The sequence below is a fragment of the Amyelois transitella genome, chromosome 13 (genome assembly GCF_032362555.1).
Source record: "Amyelois transitella isolate CPQ chromosome 13, ilAmyTran1.1, whole genome shotgun sequence".
NCBI lineage: Eukaryota > Metazoa > Arthropoda > Insecta > Lepidoptera > Pyralidae > Amyelois > Amyelois transitella.
The window spans coordinates 5108684-5126231 of NC_083516.1; the positions used below are offsets into that span (position 1 = coordinate 5108684).

At 34.1% G+C, this 17548-nt stretch overlaps 1 protein-coding gene across 1 annotated transcript; it reads left to right on the top strand.

Annotated features, from left to right (window-relative positions):
• Positions 1 to 585: 585 nt before the first annotated feature.
• LOC106141167 (alanine--glyoxylate aminotransferase) lies at positions 586 to 8305 on the top strand. Its single transcript, XM_013342824.2, has 8 exons — positions 586 to 724; positions 3436 to 3617; positions 4193 to 4385; positions 4651 to 4816; positions 5327 to 5482; positions 5837 to 5929; positions 6722 to 6970; positions 7273 to 8305. Exons 2-8 carry the CDS (start codon positions 3459 to 3461, stop codon positions 7424 to 7426), a joined length of 1170 nt encoding a protein of 389 aa, XP_013198278.2. The 5' UTR covers positions 586 to 724; positions 3436 to 3458; the 3' UTR covers positions 7427 to 8305.
• Positions 8306 to 17548: the final 9243 nt, after the last annotated feature.

The following is a 17548-nucleotide window of genomic DNA, read 5'->3' on the forward strand; positions in this document are numbered from 1 at the left end:
ATATTATTGATCGTATCAACAATATGGCATGGTAGAGTTCAACTTACAGAATAATAACTAATTATAATTTGCCACAAATATAAAATATCAATTAAATCTGTTAAATATGAGATATTTAAAGTGTCTTTATAATCTTTTTGAGATTACTGGCTTTGTCATCCCTGTTATTTAAAATTAAATATTTTAAAGGAAAACATTAAACATTAAGCCAAACAGCTGAACGTGGCCTATTAGTCTTTTTAAATCTGTTGGCTCTGTCTACTCCGCAAGCGATATAGACGTGATCATATGTATATTATAAAGAGCGTTAATGCAGAGAGTTTTGAATGTGGTGGATGAAGCGAAAAATATAAAAAGATAGAAAAGGCAGCATAATAATATATAGATCGTGGAAAGACGAAGTATTTAAATATCCTTCCGGGACAGAGGCACATACAAACATTACATGATGTAATGTTTGTATATAAGTTAAAATATGCTACCTGCTTGATACCAATACGCCTTAGTACTAACCAATCCATATCCCGAAAAAATTTCCGTATCTCATCACATTAGCTAGTGATGGTCATCATAACAAATTAATACAACTAATGGCCGAAGTAATGTTTATCTCTTAGTGTTAAAAGTGAAGTGATATCGTGAGCAGCTTATAAGAATTACGTTTTGAATACGTAAAATATTGTCTGGAATAAATAGTAATTTAAATTGTGTGTCGTCAAGAAAGGTAAAAAAATATTTTAACATTTGCATTAAATTAAGTTTGTAAACTTGGCTTCTTAGAATATTTTTGCCTATAAAGATGTAGAAGTTAGACCAACCTTTTTATGTTTTCTGACGTTAATTTTTTTACGGAAAACCGACGGAGAGACCCAAAGGTCTCCTGGCATATAGTGGGCGAGCCCACCTTCCAAAACCCCTCCGGTGCAAAGCTAGACTAGGCTAGGCTATTTCCCATTTCCATGGGAAATTCTTCGCCTTTTTTCCCGAATTTTCACAAGGAATATGTTTAATTTTAGTTTCCTGTTTTGACAGTTACACACTTAAGTCACGCTGTCTGTCAATCACGCAATTCAGTTTAATTATTGACTAGTACACTGATTTTACATTAATTATTAGATGCATGTTGTCCATTACAACATTTACACCATTGTTTCTTTTCCATCCAAGTTTTATTTGTTCGATGGCGGCCTAGTTCAATCTTGTCTATTCTACGCTGATATAGGCAACAAGTATCCAACTTTTGCCCGCCAACTTTTGGATGTAATCTTTCAAGTTTTATATTTTTTTTAGTATAAATCAAAATTTGTTGACTTCCATGTACGCATGATAAAATTTAAACCACCTTACTTAATTCATCGATTTTAAAACTTAAATTTAACTCTTACAAAATAGTTCTGCGGTTATTATGCGGGCATCGGACGTAGATATAGTTTGTCTTGCAGAAACCAAGGAGAGGGCCGGCCCTCTCAGGGAATCAAATCAATTTGTTCAAGCAACATCGCAGTTCAATCTTCGTTTCAATCCCACTGTATGAGAAATAAATTCTTATCTACGTCTGTATATCATGCCCCACTTGAACTTTTGACCTATTTATCTGTATCATATGGAATTCTGTTATGCAATCAATGTTTATGTTGTGATTGTGATAAAATTTGCGTATTCGTTTTTATTTTCACAGCTGTAGGTATGTAATGTATAAAGTAAATGAATATCTTATTAATTGCCGAGCTCGTCAAAATCAAGAGCTATTAAATGTAATATGAGTAAAATAAAAAGATATTTAATATCGTTCGTTCGTTAAAAATCTACTGGATAGATTTTAAAATATTTTCTCAACTTTAAGAGAAATATATGTCTAAATTTTCGGTTTAAATTAACGTTTCCATACTTATTAAGCTATTTTCCGAGAACGATATCCTTGACTAAAGTAGGTATAAGTAGAAAAACAATATTCAGATTTTGTGTGTGTGTGTGATATTGTTTAGGTACCTACTTTTCAATTATCCTAAATAATAATTCTGACAACATAGCTCAACATAACAAAGCCACCACTAGACAGTATTGTTTAAAACAATCTCGTTTTCATCCATTTAAACGATGTTGCTTTCAAACAGGCGTATTAAAACAATTGTTAAACCGCTTTTACGAACAACGAGCGATACGGAGTGGAACAAATATGAGGCTGGCACGCGTCGAGGGCCTCGAGCGGAGACCTCTTGCCAAATGTGCCATCGGATAGCGCCAGAACATTCCAGAAAATTTACAACTACCCTATTAGCACTAAATCTAAACATTAACCCGATTCCGTTAACCAAACTTCACGGTTACTCGCCCGAAATATCGGTCACGGGAGCGAGTAATTACTTGCGATACTCTTGGCTATCGGTTGATATGCAAATTTAACAAATATAGGAGATGTCCATTTCATCATTTATTTTTCAAAATGGATTGATTAATAATTGTGATATTGGGTTTGTTTTTGTCTGCCTTCCACGAACAGACGAAATGATAGAATAAAATAATTGGTTTTTGTGTTAAGAGCGTCGAAAGACACTATGTAGGTTTTACAATCTACTTTGATTGAAAAAACCTACAGAGTATTACATGAAATCATCGCATCCCGAAAAACTACGTTAAATAACAAATCGCTCTGTTCCACCGAATCGTAGCCCAATTTAATATTGCGGGTGAAGCCGCGGGAATGTCATAGTGCTCACTATAATTTGGAGACTACAAATTTTAATGTATCATCAGGCGAGAGCTGTAACATTTTGGTGCAAATAACTGGCAAATTAATAGTGTTAACGGCTATTGGCGCGTCACTGCTGTTAATAACTATGGTATTGTATTAATTATGGCAATGAATCGATTTTAATGAAGCATCCAATTCCTAAACCGGCAACATCTGGTTTGAATAATGAATAGTTCATTAAATAATTAATTCAAATAATCATGTCCGAATCTCTTGCGGGGTAGACAGAGGCACCAGTCTTGACAGATTGATATGCCACGTTGAGCATAGGCTTTATGATAAAATTGAGATCCAAATAGTGACAGGTTGCTAGCCCATCGCTTAAAGAAGAATTCTAAGTTTATAAGCCAATCTCTTAGTTGCCTTTTACAATATCCATGGGGAAAAGATGGTCCTATTATTTTTTATATTGGTGCCACGAACCATACAGCATTAAGTACAGTATGTTTTAGGGATTAAATCCGTGAGTCATTTCACTTTTCAACCAACCCACTTTTAAACATGATTGCGCCTAAACGCTAGCTACGATTAACCTTATTATCTTGGCAATTGCCTTGCGTTTTTTAAATTATCAAATCAAAATAAAATCAATCATTTGTAAAAATACAAACAGGTACAGCAGACAAATAAGTTTGTTAAGATTACATTGGAATTAATTTATAATTTTATCTCCTTTCATCTAGTACTTACAAATACCTTCTACAAGATGAGTAGTACACAGCTGAAAGTTCCTGCCCCTAAAATAGAGGACCGCCACTTTACTAAACCTTTACTCTGTGGCCCTGGGCCTTGTGACTACTGGCCTTCGGTTACCGAGGCCCTCACCAGGCCTGTTATAACACCGCTATGTGACGAGCACTATAATGTAAGTTTACCTTCTCTAAAATGGTTCGCATATATAGAATAGAATAGATTTATTTTCAAAATTGGATACAAGGTATCCTTATTGACGTCACATAACTTAAATCTAATTATAACTACTACCGCTTCCAAAGCGCATGTGTAGAAGAAGCGGCGGAACAAACTACACTGCAGCATTTTCATCGGACGTCAATTTACAAATATAGATCTCTTAAATCTAAATCGTGGACGAATGCACATTGTCTACATTAAAAAACATGAATAAATGTAGAACTAAATACTATACTATATACGCATTAGTTATCGCAACAGCTTGCTTTAGATTTTAAAGCGCTTTGTCTGAGGCTGCAACAGGGAACACCTAAAGATGAGACAGAAAGAGATTGTTTTCTGTGTGGGTGTCAGGTTATTTATTTAACTAATACTGAAAACATCAGATTTTACCTGAAACTTAACAATATGAATAAGAATGTGATTAATCTTCAAAGCAAACATGACATGTAGATATGGTGATGATATGGGAATCAATCCATAAGTGTAGCTAACTCTTAAAATCCTTCAAACTTTAATTTTTTTTAGGTTTTTGATGATATAAGAGCTGGTTTACAATACTTGTTCCAAACCAACAGTAAGATGGTATTCGCCATGAGTGGATCGGGTCACACGGGAATGGAAGCCGTGATCTCCAACCTCGTGGGTCCAAAAGAGACTTTACTCATTGCCAGCAGGGGGATATGGGACGAGAGAGCACTCGGAATGGCTACAAGATACGGTATATCATGAACAACATTTTCTATTATTGGTGTATTTATTGAGAAAAAGTAAAGTTAATTTTGCACCTCACCCACCACATCACTTCATTACTCTGATAAATGAATTTGTTGCCTGAAAGTCATTACTTAATAAGGCCGCTTTTTGTGTTCTCATGTTGATTAAACCTGTTGTACTATTAATATGAAGGTGCATTCAAGGGTTGACTAAATAAAAATGTAAAAATATAATGGCGTAAAAATATACTATTAAATGTCGAATTACAGGTATTAAAACTGAAATATGCAGCGTACCCTTGAATACTACATTCAGTTTAGAAAGCCTGAAATCTTATTTGGAGAAAATACGACCAGCCGCTCTCTTCATTACCCACGGGGATTCCTCCACCGGCTCTGTGCAGCAACTCAAAGGACTCGGTAAACTGTGTCACGAGTGAGTCACATATTTATTAATTGCTTCTGATTTTAAAACGAATGAGTTTAAATAAAAAAAAAAAAATTAACCAGGTTTCAATCTACTTAAAAAAAATAATCAAATTCAGCGATTAATTTTTTTAAAATAAATCAGTTGTTTATATATCATTATCGAGTCTTGTGACGCATAATGATGTTTGACAGTCACAAAGATCCTTCGTTTGATCACCGCTCAGGTCATTATCTTTGATCATAGTACACATATTACGAGTAGGTAAAAAAATATATAGCATCGTTGCTTTGATATACCGTAACATTAGAACGGTGTAATAAATAATTAAATCTGTGTGATTTTAAAATACTTAAGAAATTTGTAGTATTTAAGTGGGTGTCAGATGAACCATTTTTCTCATCTTTAACCTTTTGTGGTAGACAAAACCAACCTTGTTTGAAAATACTGAAAAGCCACGATGAGCATTACACACTGCATAATTTTGAGAAAGGACTAAAAATTTCATTCTATTTACAGATATGGTGCCCTGTTGCTTGTTGATACCGTAGTGTCTCTTGGTGGAGAACCTTTCTTCATGGATGAGTGGGAAGTCGACGGGGTGTATTCATCTACGCAGAAGGTCCTCAGTGGACCTGCTGGCATATCGCCGATAGCATTCAGTGAACGAGCCCAGTAAGTTTGAAAACGACTTTGTTTACCCACACACGCGCACACGAACACACACACACACAAACATGTGTGTTCTTTTTCTGTACGGGGTAGACAGAGCTAATAGTCACAAATTCGAAGGCTTCGCAAATCAAATATATTTATTTGATTTGCGAATTTTTTTCTTAAATACTGAAACTGGTTAATATTATTATATTAACCAGTTTCAGTATTTAAGATAAAGTTTCAAATTCTACTGACGCGACTTGTGACATTGGCTCTATTTACGAGTACACTGAAAAAGTTTATGATGTTATACTCGTATTTTGGAAGTTACTAAAATTACCTTCTTAATTTAAACTTATTTTTAATTATTAGGAAGAAAATGGAATCCAGAACATTTAAGCCACCCTTCTACTTCGACGCACAACTGCTGGCTGAGCAATGGAACTGCTTCGGGAACACGCGAAAGTATGTACAATTGCATGACCTACCTCCAGTTTTATTTAGGTTATTCATTGAATTTAAAGAAGTAATCTGTTAACATATGGAGTTTTATAAAACGTCCTCTATATTTCGCTAGTCAATTATATGTAATAATATGTATGAAGCCACCATAAGGGCGCTCACCCGGCTACGTATACTATACCCCGACAAATTAAGTCCGCACCTGTTGAAATGCGATACGTATGTAAAGCATGGCGTGTTAATTCGATCGGTAAATATGACGAGCATAACATTTTACGTAGTGAAACAATTTTGATACATACATACATATGGTCACGTCTATATCCCTTGCGGGGTAGACAGAGCCAACAGTCTTTAAAAGACTGAATGGCCACGTTCAGCTATTTGGCTAAAAAAGAATAACAAGTTTGTAAGCCTATCCCTTAGTCGCCTCACGACATCCATGGGAAAGAGGTGGAGTGGTCCTATTCTTTTTTGTATTGGTGCCGGGAACCACACGGATATTTTGATACATACTTATTCAAAACCCGATACCCAATCTGGGATCGTGGTGATAGCCGAACCGTGGTTTCCTCACCAGAAAGGTTAGGTAAACCTCTCAGGACCGCAACTTGGACTGATGCCAGGAGGATATAATAATGTTGCGGAAAATATGTTGATAAATCATACTTTTTACATTCTTATTTATGTTTAATATAAGGATAAGTAATCTTAATTCATTTACGGGTGCAACTGGGAATACGTAGAGATAAGAGTGAAGTTATCCTTATTTAAAAGAATATTCTTTTTGTTAAGATACCACCACACGATGAGTCCACCATTGCTTTGGGCACTAAGATGCTGTTTGATGGAGATCATCAAAGAAACCTTGCCTCGCTCTTGGGAGCGCCACGCTGCTAACACGGCTCATTTTAGAACGAGGATTCAACAACTGTCTTTGGAATTTTTGGTCCCCAACCCTGAAGAAAGACTCGTTACGGTTACGACTGTAGTTTTACCGAAAGGCTATGATTATATGGAATTCGTTCGCTATATGAGGAAACAGTAAGTTGTTTGGATTTGATTTTTAATACGTTGTCCTTTTGTTTCTAGTTTAGAATAATAATTTTGAATGTGGTTATACTTTCCAATAACTTTTATAGGCCTTCGGTATTATATACATAATTAGCTGGTTAAAGGTAAATATTTAATCCAGCCTGGTTGTAGTGATCCCTTTTAAAATAATTTAACATTTATTTATTTTGTTTTTATTGTTAGTTTAGTATGAGTACTTAATAGTCATAGTTTTTTATAAAAATTCATTTTGACATTTATAGTAATTATTAAAAAAGTAAATTTTGTTGCAGTTACAACATCCTAATCTTTGCTGGGCTAGGCCCAACAGTGGGCAGGTGTCTCCGCATCGGCCTGATGGGCGTCAACTCCAGGATGTCTGTGGTGGATGCCGTCACTGACGCCATGGCCGGAACATTGAAGGCACTGAAAAAGTCAAAACTTTAATCATTACCTTGGCATTATGATATTGTTCTTTATAAAGAAATATTATATATCAATTCTCTAAAAAAAATGTGTCATATTCAAGTTTTCATATATACCAATTTGTAAAATTTTTTTTACTTCATACACACATACATGTGTTAATATAATTTTAATATGTTTTATTTTAATATTAATGGAATTGCTAATGTGAATGTATCTTTTACTGTCACAGAAATTAAATACATTCATCAAATGATTCTTTGAGAAAAAAAGACCTTTGAAAAAAATAATAAACAAAAAAGGTAGGTCGGTGACAATTTATGTAGTAAATCAAAACAATAATTAAAAAAACGCTGTAATTCAAGCTGAAACCGAGCGAGTTGTAGTAAAAGTTTGCGTGTGTACTTAACTTTTTAACTTGAATCGTGTCGCGGCACTCGTTTCATCGCATGCAATGCCAGTGCAAAAATACAATGAAATCAGGAATTTCAAAAAAATTAAGGCTCGCGTAAAGCGTCAAATCCCGGTAATTACTTAACTGAATATGAACTTAAAACATTAGCACTTAAAAACCCTTTTTAATTATATCACAAAAAGTCTAAAAAAATATTAAAGTAACACCTAAATGTTATGTGTCACATGTCTAGTGTACAAAGTTTCAATATTGTACTAATTACATAGCTGCGAAGTCGCAGTAATAATCTTGCAGCGTTGAGATGGAGTCTAATTCAGTTAGGAGTCTGTGCCTGTGCCTGTCGGATTAACAAAGAGGATTTATTTGGCTAACAACGACATAGAGTAAGGACAGTTTGCTTTATCCGTAGTAGAGCGCGCACAAGGAGGAATGAATGCGAATGTGTTTCGTAGATTTAATTTTATCGACGCTAATATTACAAAGACAAAAGATTTGTAATTTTGTTACTAATGAATAAATGGCGAAATTTTTGTTTTCTCGTTTTTTTAACTTATGATTCAGGTAGTTATCTACTTACGCATATCTTTTCGGATCGGATAGCGATTTCGTTACATTGAAGTAAATAACGTTAAACAAGATTTATTAAATCTTTAACTTGTATTAGGTTTTCTTTGATTTTTTTTTCTTTATTGTGTTATGTATGTATAATAACAAAAGTTTTAGGTTTTCATTGCACAGTTAAGACTTTAACGACTCGACTTAATGTCAGCGGCATTTACCATAAAAATCTCACACGAATAGGAAAAATAAACACAAAATTCAAGTACATTTTTCTCATTGCTGTACTAAACGCTTTAACACTACTTGAGAACATTTATTATTGTTGTACCCGGAAAGCGGTGCACTTATTCATTCAAACAAATATAGCCACGAAACAAATTTTAAATTAAATCCCTTTCTCCCGGAGCTAATGTCCCGAGAGACTTTTCTCTGGTTTTAATTTCCGGAGTTTTCAACGAGGAAATAGTTTGTTGGGGAATTTACCATAGTCTTCAGAAATAACGGACAAGACTCAAAATATAGATAACAAACTGAAATAAAATTAAAGTAAGCCGTTTGTTATCACAACATAAGAGAATCGCCCGAAGTTTTTACCGATTCTTAATAAATACAACACAATAAATTATGTGTATGATATATTAAAAACACTCACAAATTGAGCTACACTCATATAAAATTTAAAATTCTCGTTTGAGTAAACACTAAATGAATGATTTTGCAACAAATTCTCCTTGTCCTACCGAGACAGAATATGTTACTTTATTATTATATCTGGCGCGATTGTACTCGATTTAATTATATTATTTATATACAGAATTTATTAATTTAAACGAGCATGATCCCTCATCCGGACTATTAAAAAATCTTTTATTTATTCAGATTTCTATAGCTTACACTCATTACATTTACATTTAATTAATGCCTTTCTCTATTTCTACAGACGTCTATGGAAACTATGCTATATGTAAAGTACGTGAAATCTGTTTAGTTGATAAGCTACAGATATTTATAAAGTTGGGATTGAGCTCATTTAATAGCATAATTTCAAATAAATCTATTTATTTCGAATTTCTATTGAATTAATGAACATGAAGAAAATCGTAGTCCATAGGCAATTATGTGCATGTATTTTTTTCCCAATGGTTGATGCTTTTATTGATGACTGATTGATATTTCACAATTCTTGAACTACTAGTATTAATTTATATACGTACCTAAGGCCAATATATTTTCAAAATCTCGTAAAATATGGTTCGGATCGGTAAACGGCGAGTGCATTAGTCGATTTAAGACCACCGTTGGCAGCGCCATTATTTTCACAGTTCGTTTGGCGACGCCGACGCATTTACCAGACGTCAGCCTTCTGGACTTGTTCATGTAATTTGATAGGAATTTATTTTAATATAAACCCATTTGCCGTCGGTACAAGGGTTTGGGTGAATTATTTAAACCGAAATAAGAAGTTGATTTTACAAAATGAATTCATAGTTATTAATTTTTTTTTTGGTTTGGTTTGGTTTTGTGGTTAAGGAAAGCATAGTCTAAAAAAATTATTGGTAAAATTTCAAAGTTAAGGTTTTTTTTATAAAAAATAATCTATAGATTTTGTTTGGTTTCGTTAGCGATGTTTTAAATTAATTGACCGAGTGACCGAAGCGAGTGAGGTCTACCAATCACCTTTAGGCGAAAATATATAATTTGTATGTATGTTTGTGTGTAACTTTATGCACAGAAAAGCACCTTAACTTGGATAGAGTTATTCACTACCTGGCTTACTTGATCGCCACGATTACCTTCACGTAATGACGCGTGTACAATGAGACAACATTAATGGCGACCGTAGATCATCGCAAATGGCGATCCATACATTGTTCAATGGATTTGAAATATCGACGTACGCACAGCGTTATCGATACAAATGAGTTGAGGGGAGCAAAAGTTAAAAGTGTGGGTAAAATGGATAAATATTAAAAAATATGTCATATGATTTTAAACTGAAACAAAAATTTATATGTAAATTACGTTCACATAATTATTAGGACTCCTGCCGGCAAGTAGTATTAAGTATATGTATAGTAATACCAAAGTCAAATTCCACCTGTGGCAAAATAGAATAGGCAATACTGTCGCTAGTTCATAAGAACTCTTATTTATAGCAGGCAGGTATTATCTCTCACTTTGGTTGTTAGTTGACTTAGCTTTAAGAAGATTCGAAGGCCACATCTGCTGGATGGCCTAACGATAGAACACTCATATAAAAAGGGAGTGTGTTTTTCACTTTTTCAACCCTTAGCTATTTCACCAATCTTAATGAAATTTTACACATACATAGTTTGTAATAGAAAAGCAATCATTTTGAACGTAACCGCGGAACAAATCTGTCAAAAGAATACATTTATAAGCTAATAATTATAAGCTAATTTAAAACCTGGCGATAAGAAATACATTCTACGTTATTTACAAGATGGGACCCAAAACAAACTTACCTTGTTTATTCGACCTATCCAGGCTGGGGCAAATGAGTTCATCTTCTCTTATTTCCATAATGCCCAGATTTAGCCAATTTGCGATTGCACTTTCGAATAATTTGCATTTAAAATGCAGTATACTCGACGAGGGCTGCACTTCGCATGCAAACTGCACTAGATGTGCGGGTCTAGCAACTGCGGTGCTAAGGTGACCTCGCTATAAATTTGACCCCGGCCACTCAGCTTTAATGCGGTGTTGTACATAAATTTTGTAGGATCACTGTGTCTTTTCAATTAATATATAATTACGTCGCTATCCCTCACGGGGTAGACAGGGCTATCAATCTTGAAAATACCGTAAAAAACATGACAGAAGAGAAGAAGATTTAAATCATAAATTAGTTTTCGAAAGATTACAATTTTGCATTTCACACGAGAGTAATAAGATCTGAAACAAAGTAACAGCAATTTTAACTTGAACCAAATATTTATGTTCCTCAGCGGAACCGAGGGAAAACAGGTTTTCTGTGGCGCGGAGATAGCTTGTATGTGCAAGAAATGAGCAAATAAATCAATTACACACCGCCAGGCGGCGCCACGGGAATATAATTGGATTTGTACTGAAGCGCCCTGGGGGGCGATTGCTAGTGTCGGACATCCAAAAAAAGTAGCGCGGATAGCTCACGGGAAATTGACGGTTCGACTTTTTTTACCATGGATAGATTAGTATTATAAATAAAAAACAATGTGTTAGCCTTACATGGCTTTCAGCCTTTTTGAGACATGGCTCTGTCTATCCCGTGAGGGATAAAGACGTGATTATATGCATGTAGTGTGTCAACCGCCAAGTTAGGGTGCCCGGTAGGCGCTTACCGTTGTATAACTTTTTTCATATTTGATTTGGCTATAGTTTTAGCGGTCGCCAACCTTACCTATCATACTCGTATCTCTTAATCGCTTAATATTTTATCCGGGTGAATATGGAGTGATACCTTTCTAGAAAAAGTGAAGCTTAAGTATTGCTGGAATACCATTCCCACAAAATAAAGATTATATTTGTAGTGATGTAAAGTGGAGGACATGAGTCTTTGGGATCTTCATTTAGGGATCAAATGTGAAAAATAAATTTATATAAAAAAAGACAAATAAACAAAACAGTGCCTCCTTCCCGTCGCGTATCCTAAACATACGTTTAATATAACTTTTTAGCCTAAAAGATAATACCATGAAATCGTATCTGCTAAATTCAAGTTACATTTACGGTAATTGTGAATTGAATACGGGCTTCTTCATTATTTCGTTAAAACGAATCATTTCAAACATAAAAAAATTGCGGTGATATACCCAAAAGTCCTTTTTTTATGGCAATCGATCGAAGCATCAAAGTGGATGAAGGCGGTTTTCTGTCTCTTAAGAAATGTCTACACGGGGCTTTATTTGGACATTGACGAATCGCCAAGAGAGGACAAGACCACTGATCGTTATAAATTGATTTCTGATTCCATCTTTCATTACAGATCCTTTGATTGGGCATTAATTGGACGTCCCATCTGATCTTCAATTGATATGAATTAGGAAGATATATTTCCAATGTAATAAGACGTGTGATGTGAAATCATGCTGGCTTAGCCATTTACTATGTTAATATTAAATAAGAGTTAGTTAATGGTTTAATTTAGGATGATGTAAACTTTAAGCAAACGTAAACGCGAACGTGAGTCTGAGGTTAAAGTGTACTAAGGTGTAGAGTAAATGCATTAAAAAGTTTCAGTTATAATTACTATTCCAAACACAATTTTTTCTTTAACCTATCTACGATTTTTGCCTGTGCCACCTTATGATATATGGTTAAACAACTTTTTTTACATTTCAATCATTAGTTAAATATTAAAGCTGTTCATGCCATATTGAAGTTGACTTTTAACAGTAAGGTACTATAACTAAATATCAAGCCATTGAAACTTACGTATTGATTGATATAAAAGATTATAATGTTCATAAAAGTGGCACACGTGGTGGTTGACTTTTATAAACACACACAATTTTAAGTTCAATTTAAAACCAATCTCCTTATCCGAACAAACAAGCCACATACTAAACAGCATTACCACAGCCAGGCAAATTAATAAATTACAAGGCAGCAATTTCCTCCGTTGTCGGCTCCCGGCGAGAGTTCCCGAGGGAGGCGTGATGATTTATTGTAGCGTTTCCATGTCTGATGCTGATGACCGGAGTAACATGCTGCTATTGTTTAATAGTAGGTTGTTAATAGACAGAAACTCTAGTGGTAATTTTTCATTACTTTAGACAGTTTTATAGTTAAGTTAATCAGCATTTACAGTTTCAGCTGCGCATCTGCTTTTGAAAGATTGTTAGGGGAATTAGAAATAAACTCCTTAACACCTCTTATCAATGAACTATATCATTGTATTTTGACTTTAAAGCTTCTATATCATGCCTTTAAGCAGGTAAGCGGGGTAGACAAAACCATTTATCTCCATAAGACTCTTACACCATGACCAGTAAGGTGGTTTAGTGATGTAATTAAAATCAAATTGGAGACAAGCTGCCAGCTCAACTCATAAAAAATCACTAGTATATGATACAATAATACAATAATGTGTTATTATGACTAGCAGAATGAACATGCATGTGAATATTTTTATTGAATTTATTTTTCAATAAAGTGAAACAAAGCAATAAATAGAAACATGAAAGCCTCTTCACGTATTTTGCTCAAGTTTATTTTACGATACGATATGTTTTCTAGAGGGTGTTCCGGAAATTGATGCTCCTATTAATTCAAAAGGAATAATGCATTTTGCATTGAGTCCGGGGCACCTTTCGAATAACGATTATATTTGCATCGGTGCATTTCAAAAAGTCTACATCCGATGGAAAGCAGTGCATTTGCATTTGTATCAATGCAAGGGGATTACTGGAAACAGGATCACATTAAGCACACTACAAATGAATGTAACATATGGAAAACTAGGTTTCACGCGCGGATTAATCTGACTTATATTTTGTACGTACAGGTTTATAGAACAAAGTTGGCTAACGTATCTATTTATTTATCACAAAGACAGAATTATCGACGAATTACGCAACTTGGTAATTTCATTGTATGTTTGTATGAGGCACAGAACATCATAAATAGAATTGGAGAATCAATTTTGTAATGATTTTTCGGTTTTAAAGTTATAATCATCTAGAGAATGCCTTGGTATTTAAATAATAAAGACGTCGTATGAATCTGATAAAAAGAAACGTTTACAGAAATTCAAACAAATTGCCGCCACAAAATGATCTACAGACAGAGATCGTAGCAGTTGTAGCTTAAATCGTAGCGTTCGTTGCATCGTATCTGTATCTCGTAGCAAAATTCGTAGCACACATTTTGTTAACATACTGTTGTTTTTTTTTCTTTCCCCAAATGTCTTAAAAAAATATTTCGTAAAAAGACAATCCGCCTCATTAAAAGTTAAAATTTTGGTTATATTACAAGACTTATCCGTTATTGATTTATGCACATTGTATTATTGAAAAATACTTGTTACAGCTCTATCAGAATTTATGGGGTTGTCTAAATAGCGCACTTAGTTATCTAAGCTATCACACCGTATAAGCACCGTATATTGTAATCCAAGTCACTTAATACAGCGTTTCGGCGTAAGTTTTATGTCTCATTGTAATGATTTGAAAATTACAATAAGATCGTACGAATCGGAAATGGCTGAATATTTATTGTGAATTGTACAAATAGGTATGGGAATTTTAACAATCATTTAAAATGCAAAACACAGTTATTTGCTTGTTGAATTTTTGCTAAGCCCAAGAAAAAAGGGTACTTAAAAATATCTTTAAATCTTGGAAAAGAGCTGTTCCCACTGGATTTGTGAAAACGTCTAAACTAAACTAGAAGTGAACAATACAGCGGGAATAAGTTATAAAATAATAAATATATATGAAAAAGATAGTTTATCAATTTTGTGGAAGAAAACAAAAATCGGATTGGAAAATGGACGAAGATTTTTAGGATTTATGGAATATTTCATACAGAATTTCCATACAAATTATTCGACAAAAACCATATGGCTTGCCCGCCCGTTAGATAAAATACTAATATTGATTTACAGTATCTTCTTTTTTTTTTATTTCGAGCCATACTTGTAACTTTTGCTTAGTAATATTAGATACCTTAGTGTTAATAAAAAATAGCAGATTGCGCTTGCCTAGTACAAAGTCAACTTGCTCAATTATAGCTTACTTTTTTGGTAAATATATTCTCAGTCCATCTTTGCGTGTAACCAGAGCATATACTCTTATAGAGGAAGGTTACATTCCACATTAAAACCGGTTTGCTTTGTTTTCAAAGGATGTTTTAAATTTCAAGTATTCTCACACAAAATACAAGTGTTTACCTCACTTATAATATTCCTCATCATTATTCCATCAATGCAACACTGGAATCTCGACCGAATGATATCCAATTTGAATTTCATTCCGCTTAAACGCATATCTATTACGTGTTACAAAAGAAAACTGCTTGTGTATGCAAAAACTCGTGCATTTCAAGGGTTCCCGCCCTATGCTTATAAACCGCAGAACCCGATGGAGGAATTGAAAATAGAGCCCTTGTTATTTCGAGTACATGTGGAGAGGAATACAAAAGGGAACATTGTCTTTCTTCCTTGTTATGCACCGCTCCAGACGCTCTGATAACAAACGGGGGTAGGTATAAAATTATTTTATCTGTGCCAGTGAAGATAGTGAATTTGTGGCTGTTTTGTAGTGGAAATAAATTGATCACGTCTTCGCACATACGAGCGTTTTTTGATAGATTATAATTACATTATAATTAGAATTCATGAATACCTTTAATAAGAATTCATGAATGTTACATATTTACACAATTTCCCAAGAAAAAAATCAGTTATGTGAGTATAAGTAGTTGGTGTGTCCACTCATGTCATTAACATCCCTGTTACGAGAACATCCTGCTGAAATACTTTATCGTGAAACCTCCAGTGACCTTTTAAGAGTAGAAGCTCAGTAAATTAGATCATGGTTAGATATTCTGTTTGCTGAATATGCAGGGTTTCCCACGATGTATTCCATCTCTGCAAGATAATTGGCAAAAGCAAGTAGATAACGTATTTTCATATCTGTAAGGTAAGAGTTATATAAGGTTCAAATAAATTTTCTTTTTTTTGTAAGGCTTTTACCATAGAACCTATTTATATGATAAGATATGTAATGTTACTATTTTGGAAAAAATGTAAAAGCAAAACCAAGTTGTATTTAAACTGACAAATACATTTTATTCAATTCAACTTATTTAAAAATGTTGCCATTTCAAAAAGAAATTTGCATCTGCGAAGTCTCACAAACGTAATCTTAGTATCTCATACTTGCGCTAAGCATAACAGTATCAAGACAATTTTCTGCAATCCTCGGTTAAAAATATTATGCGCTGAAATTCTGTAAACAACAACGTAATAAGCTGAGCATTATTCTGTTATTTAAAATAATGTGCAAGTTTGCATAATGCACTCTAAGTGATTTGGTACGGCACACGTAAACAATATGAAAATGGTATGTTTACAATCTTGGGTATATTTATAAAATTCTCGCGTCACAATGTTCGTTACTGTACTCCTCCGAAACCGCTTGGCCGATTCTCATGAAATTTTGTGAGCATATTGAGTAGGTCTGAGAATCGGCCAACATCTATTTTTCATACCCCATAATGATAAGGGTTATCCACCCTTAACATTTTTTAACTAGAATTTACTTAAAAATTATTGTTATGGCAAAACAATGTGGCCGGGGCAGCTAGTATAAGCTTATTAGATTTTACTTGGAATTAACGTGTAAATAATATGTCAAAAGTTCCTTATTTACTTAATACGCCAAAAATGATATTGATCACTTAGCAAAAAAATTTTGAGTCACACTTATAAATAAATATGTTCGAAATACTGAATGGCAGCAAAAAATTTTAATCAGCCTTAGATTGATTAAACTTTGAAATGGATGAAAACCGATGAAATCTTTACGATTTCCGTAAAAGTACCGATTATGCGTCTAAATTTCCAAGGACTCGCATTGACTCGAAAACTCGAAAGTAATAAAGTTGTTCTTTCGATAAATTGCCTTATCCCCAAGTTAATCACGAGAAAGTGAATGGAGCCCGCCCTTTCAGTTTGAAAAACGATTTAAGTCACTATTGATTTACCATCGATGGGAACTATCGCATTCCTAAAACTTTTATCAACAACAGTGTCGAATGGTATATTTTATCAATAAAACCTTGTAACCAGAAATAAAAATATATATTGATTGATTGAAAAGTTAAATTTTGCTTACGGATCCGCAGGTTGTGGCACAGAGCACTGCTACGCTGCGAGTGCGATGTGAATGCTGCCAGCTTTCTCAGCATCTTGCCTCGCTGTCAAGCTCAAAGTTTGTTTTTTGTGATTAGGGACATTGAAATACTAGTTACATGAAATAATACGGGCTGAACGTAACCTTCGATCCTTTTCGGGAGTAATGGCTCTATCTATCCTGTAAGGGATAAAGACGTGATATGTATGAATATCGAAAAAATAAACACCGATATAAATAGTGTCTTTGAATGTAGACCATAGAACACAGCAGCAACATTGTCGAATGTTAATGTCAAAGGGGTGACTG